At 38.8% G+C, this 9,931-nt stretch overlaps 1 protein-coding gene across 5 annotated transcripts in view; it reads right to left on the bottom strand.

Annotated features, from left to right (window-relative positions):
* Positions 1–9,931, bottom strand: part of CAPN7 (calpain 7) — a 35,730-nt gene that overhangs the window by 5,671 nt on the left and 20,128 nt on the right. For 3 of the 5 annotated variants that reach the window (XR_010434527.1, XM_064671811.1, XM_064671835.1), the window contains 7 exons: positions 8,903–9,002; positions 7,156–7,291; positions 6,691–6,766; positions 4,604–4,749; positions 3,873–3,935; positions 1,344–1,474; positions 47–139 (listed from right to left, as the gene is read on the bottom strand). Coding sequence is in view for 4 of the 5 variants with exons in the window: in XM_064671811.1 (XP_064527881.1) it covers positions 47–139; positions 1,344–1,474; positions 3,873–3,935; positions 4,604–4,749; positions 6,691–6,766; positions 7,156–7,291; positions 8,903–9,002 (745 nt within the window). In the remaining variant the exon portion in view is untranslated. The remainder of the gene's footprint in view (positions 1–46; positions 140–1,343; positions 1,475–3,872; positions 3,936–4,603; positions 4,750–6,690; positions 6,767–7,155; positions 7,292–8,902; positions 9,003–9,931) is intronic. The other 2 variants (XM_064671825.1, XM_064671845.1) reach the window with 2 other exon arrangements.

Raw genomic sequence — 9,931 nt, 5'->3', positions numbered from 1 at the left:
CTGAAGTATTTCAAACCTCTGTACAGATTTCATTGAGTATTATTACCTGTAGTCACCACTGCTCTTTTTGTGAAAGCCATAGGAACCAGGATCTCCTACTGTTGAGACGGTGACGAGTTCAAAGCCAACACTGTATTGCCTGCAAGTGACATGACAGACATCATGTATCTGGGTCAACAGGATTACCACAAAGAGGGCTATTTATTAAAACCTTCAGAGTATAACAAAGACATCTAAAAGTGTTGTCACATTTGTGACAGAAACGTCAAGTCAAACTTACCATGATATGAATAGTGAATTTGGAGGGAGACAGAACACAACTCAGGTCTGGAACTAGACTACAGGGAAAATGCCTGCTAGAAGCCTGCCTCTGCATTTAAGCAGACTTCAAGTAGTTAAACTTGTGGAGACACACTCCTGTGCCACGTGGCACAGATCCTAGGGTGTGATCCGATCGCTGTGGGAGGAGTCGGTGTCAGTGATCTCAGCAGAATTTCTCATGTTGCAATATAACTTGTGACACTTTGTCTACTACCTGTTAACACATGTGACAGGCATCACTGCCCCTGCCGTTCAAACTACCCAAATATGATCTGCAAGTACAGAAAAAAACGCATACAAAAAACTGCTCAATTCGTGGAACAGCACAGCCACACCTCTGCACTCATCTTCATTTCATGAGAGAAGAAGTTTCCTCAAAGAGGGGAGGATGGATAGAAAAGTGCTGCCATTTTGTGGGCCCCACTGTACAGCTTTGCAAAAGATAAACATTTAACTGCAGGTCAGGAGATGTTGCTATTCAGAAGCTCTGAATACTGGTATTTTGAGGTAATCATTAATTTTGCCAAAGGAATTTGACCTGCATAGGTCTACTTCATAGGACATTGAGATTCAATACTTCTCCTGGCCTGCTAGTGGTAGAGTAAATGCACTTTCAGAGATGTTTGAGATCTTGTAAGGGTTTAGTATCCTGCATAGTAGCTGTACTAAAAAAGAAAAGGAATTATGATCATAATTAGTTTTAAGAGGGAGAAAGAGCCCTTTATACCTTCTTCCCTTCTGTGCAAGGCCTAGCTCTGCTCAGACCCCGAAACTATAGAGAAAGGAAGGCTCCTGCTTGCCTTGTAGGTCAAGGATTTCTTTCATTAGTAAACATGTAGGTTTAAAACACTACTGATGGTGAAGATAGAAACGTAAATAGTATTAAATTCAAGCCAGCTCTGATACCTTGTTTTCTGGATTTTCTGTGAGCTCCCCACCCTCCCCCCAAGAGGACACTGACCAAGCTTTATCTTTAGCTGTAACGCTCTCACTGTGTTGATGCATGCTTATGCTCTACAAACCTCGGTCCCCGTAGTTCAATTAGCAGTGGTCCATTCTTGTCTAGCTGGATTTGATAAATGGGGTTATTTTTGTAGGTGTCTCTGAAGTTTCCACATCCTCCGGCACTGTGACCTTTCCACTGTCCATTAACCTGAAAGAAGTCAAAAGTACAGAAAATACATCCTGAGGATTTGTATTGCTTATATAAACACACATACAAGAGAAGAGACTCCTCTCACTTTAGAGGTCACTGACTTTAGTAAGCTCTCCTAATTTTTAAAGAGAAGTGAAAGACCATGTTAAGTATTCAGAGTTTCACTGCCGTCCTCCACCCCCCTTGATCAAAGCCTTACATCCCTTGGAAGAATACTGTACTTTTTCAGCTTATATTACATAAGTAACAAGTGACTGTTTCTGACTATGACAGATCTATATTCCCATCTATCCCATGCCTTCTAGACTATGCAGGTTATTTTTTTTTTGCTCAGACACTTCTCTGTTGGGCTAAATGAGAAGCAGCAGTGATACAGGAAGTACAACACTAATGGTAGTGTAACCTTTGCTTTCAAAAATTGCTGCCTCCAGCCCTGTCCATCACCTCTCTGCTCTCTGAGAACCAGCACTGCAGTGACAAGATAACCATAAGGATAGATTCTGCAAGGACAAAGACACACAAGAGGAAAATTGCTGCTCAGACTTTGAGAAACAGGCCATCTGTTTCCAAGTTCTTCCTGCTAGTCTTTAAACTGAAAGGTTAGACTTGTAAGACATGCCAGGCATTCACACAAATTTATAGCTGAGATCCATTTCTCCTGTTACTTCCCTCCCCTTTCTGTCAAACCAACAAGGGGCAACGTTTCTCCTTGTGATTTAATTTCTTTATTCAGTGTCTAAAACCCTCAAACACAGCAAGTTTGGAAGCAAGAGGGATTTCTCCCCCTACCATGCTGCTACCCAGGAACCTAAAACTCTGTGTGCTGTTAAGCTTTCCAGCCCTTTTCTACCTCTGCTACACTTAATTCCAGGAATCTACACTAGGGCTTGGGAGCTCCAGAGGTGACCACTCGACTCGAGCATAGGACATCTAACAGAACTTTCTTTTATGGGTAAACTTGGAACTAGTTCTCTGCTTACTTTTAAATGTGATGACTGCTAAGCAAACATAAAAGATGCATTAAAAACAGACAACTAACTTTTTGTATTTAATCTTAAAGACAGAGTTGGCCTTGGATAGCTAGAACATGTCTCTTTTGTTTTTTTTTGAATACTAGACAGACATCTTCAAATAATTAACAGGAGGTTTCCACATACTTAATTTTCTTCTGAAACATATTACAACATAAAACAGATGTTCTTCCTCAAACAGACTAGTATCTTTAATGCATTTTTGATCTCTTAAAGCACTCCCTCAAAGTAAGCCCAGTTTTTATAAGCTATACAGGAAAATGGTTGCTTGGAAGAACTAAGCAAATCATCTCACTGTTCCCAGGAATCTTTCTAGTCACTCACCATTCTCCAGAACAGGCTAGCTTCAAGGGGGTGTTCCAGAAATAACATCTGGTATGGAACACTGTCTGAACTCAAGAGCCTCGCTGCAAGCCAGCGTGTGCCCCTGACCACACAAAGTAATGCAATCCTTGGCTTCAGGCACAAGTGTCCTAGAAAATGGACTGTTCCACTGTGGCTCAAGCTCCCTTGTTTCTCTCTTCCTGAAGAAGTTACTATTTGAAGAGAAGACTTCTGATTATAGTAGATTCCCCAGGGTGTGCATGGTAGGTACAGAGCTAAAGTTAAGAGCTGCTGGCTTATTCTTTCTTGGGGGTAAAATTGCTAATATATGAAAATACATGCAAGTTACTTTATCCTGTGAGCTCTTGGCTATATTTATACTTCAGCTGAAGGTGTAACTGCAGCTCACATTGACAGCTGAAATATGAACAGCAGCTGGCCCCAAAACTGCCTGGGCTTCTGACTTAATTTCAGTCAAGTTTTTCACTCTTGCCCCTGTTGCTGTACTTTTGGGGAGCATTTCAACGTGAAATGTACCATGGGTATATTGCTTTCATCGTGTTTGGCAATGGGAGTGCTTATCCCAATGGTGACAGACCTTTGAGATGTCTTTGCAAAATTCAGGAACTGTATGTATTGTGATATTGCCATCTTAATTATGTTTGTCACAGTCTTGCTATTGTGCCTTTGGTTTGACGTTGCTGATTTTGTTCCATCATGCCAAGAGTTTTCCCAAGAAAATCATGCAATTCTCCCAAGGGGAGACAATAAATGCTTTTGTGGGGTTTTTACTCTGTAGCATTACTAGCACAGTCTGACCTCTACAGAGAGATGACTTACTAGGGTACAGGTTCTAAAGGCCAGTCTATTCTACAAAGGCTTTGCAGAATGTCTGCAGTGGCACAGCTGCAACCACACACTCTGCAGTGAAGGTGGAGAAGTAGTATAAAAATACATTTAAAAACCTTGTACATCTCAAATATGGAAAAGCCAAACCAGAATTATTATCCAGTGACCCATAAAATAAAATGTTTCTTTACCCGCTTGGAAATGGTGTAAGGTGTAGGAATCTTGGAAAAGGTGAACTTGCACAAGGAGTACACCTGTGTTGTAGAAGAAGCAGCAGGTCACACATTCACCTTGCACTTTTCATATGAAATCATGACAAATTAAAAAAAAAAAGAATTGCTTACACAACATTTTTAGATACTTATTCACTACATGCTCATATTACCCATCAGACGATCCTGTGTCAAACAAAATCCTGAATAGTGCTGGGACTAACAAGACTTAGTTCTACTTAGTTTTTATTTAAACAAAAGGCAAAATGGAAACATTATTTTTTAGTGACAAAAAGAGATATCTAGCACTGACCATCGCCTGACTGAGCAGTTAGAGAAAAAACCAAATACTAAGTCCAAAGACTTAGAGAAGTCAAAAAAAATTTAAATCTTAACTGGGATCTAAAATGGGCATATTTTGGATACACAGAGAGCCAATGATCTCCCTGTACACAGATTTTTTTTATTCTAGGAAATAAGAGTATTTTTCAGCTGATTTCATTACTGAAATTTCATTGCTAAATGCATGCACATTGTTTTAACTACAGAGAACCTTACCAAACACTTCATCCAGAGGTTCTGCTCCATCATTCATAGCCTCCCTCCCCAAAATAGCAATATGAACCCAGAAGTACACTTTTTAATCAAATTTAAAAATAAAGGATGTTTTTTTAGTTGCTTACATTCATTATAAAACCAACAGCACATACCCTGATGGTGTAATGGATAGTGTTTTGTTTCTCATACTGGGACACCACTAAGGTAAATGTATGGGGCCCTGGAGAGGTCAACTTTATCTTAGTCAGATAATGAGGACTGTTGATCCGAATACCATCGATATACGGAGGAGGATCAGCTGAAAAAGAAAAGGATGAACACTCTTCTGGATCAAAAAATCCCCCACCTTGGTAAACTTCTACAAAGATTAGACTGTGAACAGACCTGAGTGCTTTGAAAACAACAGAGCCTCAAGACTTATAAAAGGACATATAATCTTAAGAGCAACTGCTTTTTTCAGGAGAGGTACATCACACATGACAGAACACATATTCTGCACTTGAAAATTACAGCTTAAATCCCAAGACCTGCAAGAACTGCTTATCTATGCCTCACCAACATCACAAATAACACCTACATGTGATCATGTTGAAATTTCACGAGAAAGACAAGGAATGTTTGAGCACTCTTTAAAAAAAATCTCTGAGGTGTCTGTTCCTTCTCTGTTCGTCGGACAGTTCCAGAATGCATGCTGCCTAAATCTTTGGCCACTGGGTAAACAAGACTTAAAACATGTTCTTTTGACTACATCACACACACTTTTTCTCTCTCTCCCCAAATCCTTGTGATCATTACACAGATGTAATTGCATCCCAGTACCAAACCACATGTGGTACTTAGAAACATCCTAAATGTTTGCTTTTACAATTAGACAATGTAATTTGTTATTTGGCCTCTAATTGGTTCTTTCCAGACTTCTTTTAATTTCAGTGAAGCAGGACCAAATCTAGCCAATTACTTCAACAGGCCCGGGATCAGGTCCTTTTATTTTCTTCCACAAAGCAACATGGGAGAGGGGAAAGGATTAATATAAAACAATAAGAAGCTTAGGAATGAGAAATCTCAGCCTTACTGCCAAAGGATTAACCTGCTTTGTTCTGATCTTATTTTAACAGATGGTTAAAAATAATACTGCAGCTTGACCAATCTATTTCCATGGAAAAAGGTTTTAAACAAGTTTGAGCTCGTGAGATTAAAAGTTTTTAAAAGAGTTTGGATAGTAAGACAAAACATATGAATCATTCAGTTCTTGCTAGTGATCCTGCTAAGAAGACTGTCTCTTTCAAGCACAGCAGAATTCCCTCCGCTACACAATGTGTTTGGTTTGCCCACTTAAGAATGTTTTCAGTGAGACACACGTAAAATAAGCACTGCTGCAACTACTAGCAAAACCAGAAGCAAGCCTTGGGCTGTAAGGAAAAGCAGATGCTTTAACAAAATCAGCTCTTGCAAAAACAGGTGATGATTTGGTCAGGTCTCAACAGATGCTTTTAGCAGAAAGACAGCTTGGATTCTAGGGAAATTGGTCAGCAGAGTTCACTGAACAAGACCAGATGTGAACAATACAATGCTTACCAGTGTGTCTCAGCCTGTGTTTCAGATCTGCTATCTGTCTTGAACTAAAGCATACATGGCTTTTTCCCAGCTACAGCAAAGCTCCAAAAGCCAAACCCTTTCTTCTCAAGGTGAGTAGAATCTGACATATAATGACCAAGACTGGTATTTTGATAAAATTTGAACATATAAATATTTTTCTTAAATATTCCTGGAAATATGTTGAAGTGTTCACCAGAATCTCATAAGCTTGCTTAGGTACTTTATTAAGCCAAATTCATAGAACAATTAACCTTGATTATTTTCATTTAGTGGAAGCTGCAGACCTTTAAATAATTTCACAAATGTAGGAAATAATTATGCTATCAGAGAAACAGAAGCGCAGCATCTGTTCCCTCTAAGCATTAAGTACTGCCACTGCAAAATAAACAGAAGAATAAAGAAAATGCTGCAGCAAAATAAGTGCCAGCAGGACTATGTAGATCTTAGTGTGCTTCCAACATGTAGCTTATTCCTTCATTGTAGACTGTTGAAGGTGATCAGAGCTAAACAACTATTTCATAAGATTGACCTCTTAGTGAGGCATCTAGTCTTAAAGCAAAAAATGCCTTTCCTCTCCACAAAATTCTATGTAATTCCTCATTTATTTATAATATAATTTTCTTGACAATTAAGGTACACTAACCTGGATAGTAAACTTTTTTGCCATCAGTCTTGTACACAACCATTGTAATGAATTCCCGATTGTGTGCAAAGTCATCCTATAAAAAAAACCAACCAGACACAAATCAAGCAGAGTTGTACACTTCTATGAAACAAAATTAATGCTTCATCAGAGACAAGTACACATTCTACAATCCTTTTTGATCACTGCACTGATATTTATATTTACTGAGATACCCAATGCAATTCTTTTTAAAATGCCTGAAATAAATAAACTGCCACTAATTTAACCTATTCAGAACGTCTGTGGTGGAATAGAACCACTTAGCTCAAATGTTACTCTGGGTCTATTTCAATTTTAGATATGTGTACCTGCTGAATTTAAAATTTATACATACACACACAGGCATACACACCTGAACATGAGTAGTAATATACCAATAACAGAAAGCTTTACAGAAAGGTTTATGGAATAAGCACCCAGCACCTTGTCAGTGATGTGCCTGCTGAGCAGGACCCAGACGGCAGCACCACCCTGTGGACACTGCACTTCCAGCTTGTACTGAGGATTGTTGGCCAGGCTGTAGGCATCCTTCACCGGGCCCTGCTTTGCATCCCAGGTACTGAAAGTGATACAGACACGGTGTTAGATGAGTAAGAAACTAATTCCTACTTTGAAACTAACTCCAAATCCTACCTATACAGAGAGCTAGCTATTATCAGTAAGAAGACAGAATACAGTCTCATCAGAAGCATTATCTTAGAACATTGTTTTATAAATGAGTTCACTACAACACATGTATGATAATAAAAAATGCTAAATACAAACAGACTGGCTGGTGACTGCAACCACACAAAGCCCAGAAAAAAATGAACCAATCAGGGAGCCTGAGCTACACATATTCTAGTCATGACTGCATACACCAGTATTACATGAAAAACACCTACACTACTGTAACTGCAGAAATCCATCTATAAGCTATGGTTAGTTCCAAAAACTTGCCAAATTTTTTCATCCAGTTTTTTTATTGAGGCAATTTTTATTTTAAAATTTGATCTGTTTCATGTCTGGAAGGTTGCCATGCAGGAATTGTTAAAGATCTTTGAGGTATCCTACTGCAGAATCTGCCTGGTGCCTCATGAACTATCGAGACAAGGAAAATACAATCTGAAAAAACAGAAAGTGCTGATGGCTGAATGCAAAGTGCAGCATACTGGAAACAAAAACATATACAGCTATTCCTAAGTCTCACTGACCCTCCCACATTTTTAAAACTGAACAGTATTTGTGGAAGGCTGCATTAACTAAGCTTCAAATTATCACCATCATTACTCCACTCTTTATGACAACTGCCACTGTGCTAAGGCATTTCCCTACACAGAGGTACGAGAATCACTAATAATATAAGGACAGACAGACCAATAGGTGAGCTTTGACATTAGCATACACGTTACCTCATCTTACTATACCACCACAGTGTATTTTAGAAATAATTGGAACACAAAGATAGAAGGAGCCTTTGCAGATAAGCTCAGCAGTCACACTCTGGATGAAGGAGCTCGTGCAGAGCTAACACAAGCAGAAGCAGTTGTGGAAGTAGTGGCAAAGTGCAGTATAGTGGAGTGGAAAAGTAAAGAAACACTTGCTTTCCAAAACCAAGATACAGATACACACACTTAAACTGGGAGACAAAAAAACTGAATATGATGGATATTTGGTAAGAGATGGGTATCACATTCAGAAAAAAAAATCAGCGGCAAGGAAGATTACTTATGATAGTTACAACTGGTGAAAAAGAGAATTGTTTAAACTACTCTGACTTCAGTGAACACCTGTGAAGACAACACATGCTGCACAGCAGACTTGCAACTGGCCATAAAAATTAATTCCAAATAAAATTGAGGTCACTCAAGCACTGTCTGGTCACTGCTTAGAGACAGACTGCACAAAAATCTTGATTTCTATTCCGATAGATGTGGGACTGAGGTCAAAATCTGGTTATGCAGTCTTAGGTCCACAGCAACTTCACAAAGGTCACTGGAGCTTCAACTCTGTTACAGAAGTAGTCAAGAAGAAAGCCTGGGTTGAGAATTTAAAACTGCGAAATCAGGCTCAAAAGAACATGGTTGGAGTTCAACCTCCTAGCTGTAACTAGGAAGAATGGAAGGAAGGAAACACCTATTCAGAACACTTACTGAGATTTTGACACAAAATTTTTATCTTTTGGACCAACCTGTGAATACATGTAGATTCTTTGAAAAGACTTGGGTTCCAACTCAAATAAATAACATCATAGTACTGGCACAGGTCCTCCCAGGAAATCCAGAAAATGCCTAAAAAGGAAATGCTGTTATTGTTTTCTTAGCAGATATCTTGATTTTACTTGTTTTTCAAAAGTCTCTTTCTGGGCAAATGATACAGCTTATATTAGCCAACATTTCTGCAAAACTTAGTTTGCAGAACTGCATTGCCCAAATGTTTAAATTTAAACAAACAACTTAAAGCAAGAAAAGACAAGTTAGTCTCTGCTTATTATCAAGAACTTTCTGAAGCTGCCAGAATGCCTTTCATTCTCAAGCACTAAGCAGAAGGTATGAGAGGATCTGCTGCGTTGAAAGAGACGTCATTAGGTGATTCTGACCTGCCTTCCCCTTTCCTAGGTTTCTGAAAACAAAAAGGACATAGTCAAATGGGTTCCTGCAATTCAACAACTTCCTTCAGTAATCATCCAGCACAATCAAGTATTCAATCAACATATAAGTATGTTTGAATGTATTTCTAAGATACTTCATCCAATGCCTATGTCACTTGCTTTGGCATCCTGAATTTGCTTCACCTTTACAACACCTTCACCTTTGCTTCTCCCTTACAACTTCCTTTACAACATAGCTCCCTTAACTGCAAGCTCCTGTAACTCCAGCCAACAAGAGTGCCTGCAAAACAATAGATTCCCAATGGAATGAACTCTTAAAATGGTAACAGCCTTATAATTCAAGTCTCTGACATAGGCAGCTGCAGATCTTGCAGCACTAAAAAACAGTCATAATAGCTACACACAAAAAGTAAGACCAGAGTGCAAATCCAGTTAGAAGGAGCAACTCCATTAAAATTACTAATGTAATTTTATGTAAGATTTTAACTACTAGATGTTACAAACTACTTACTAAATGAATTGGTAAATAAATAATGAGCCCTCATAACTGTCACAAAGCCAGGGTTGCTATTCTTATATTTTAATCAAAAGTTTTCCTTATGCATTTGC

Source organism: Pseudopipra pipra, chromosome 1, assembly GCF_036250125.1.
Source record: "Pseudopipra pipra isolate bDixPip1 chromosome 1, bDixPip1.hap1, whole genome shotgun sequence".
Taxonomy (NCBI): domain Eukaryota; kingdom Metazoa; phylum Chordata; class Aves; order Passeriformes; family Pipridae; genus Pseudopipra; species Pseudopipra pipra.
Note: the sequence above shows the minus strand (reverse complement) of the source record. Positions and strands in the feature narration are given on the sequence as shown.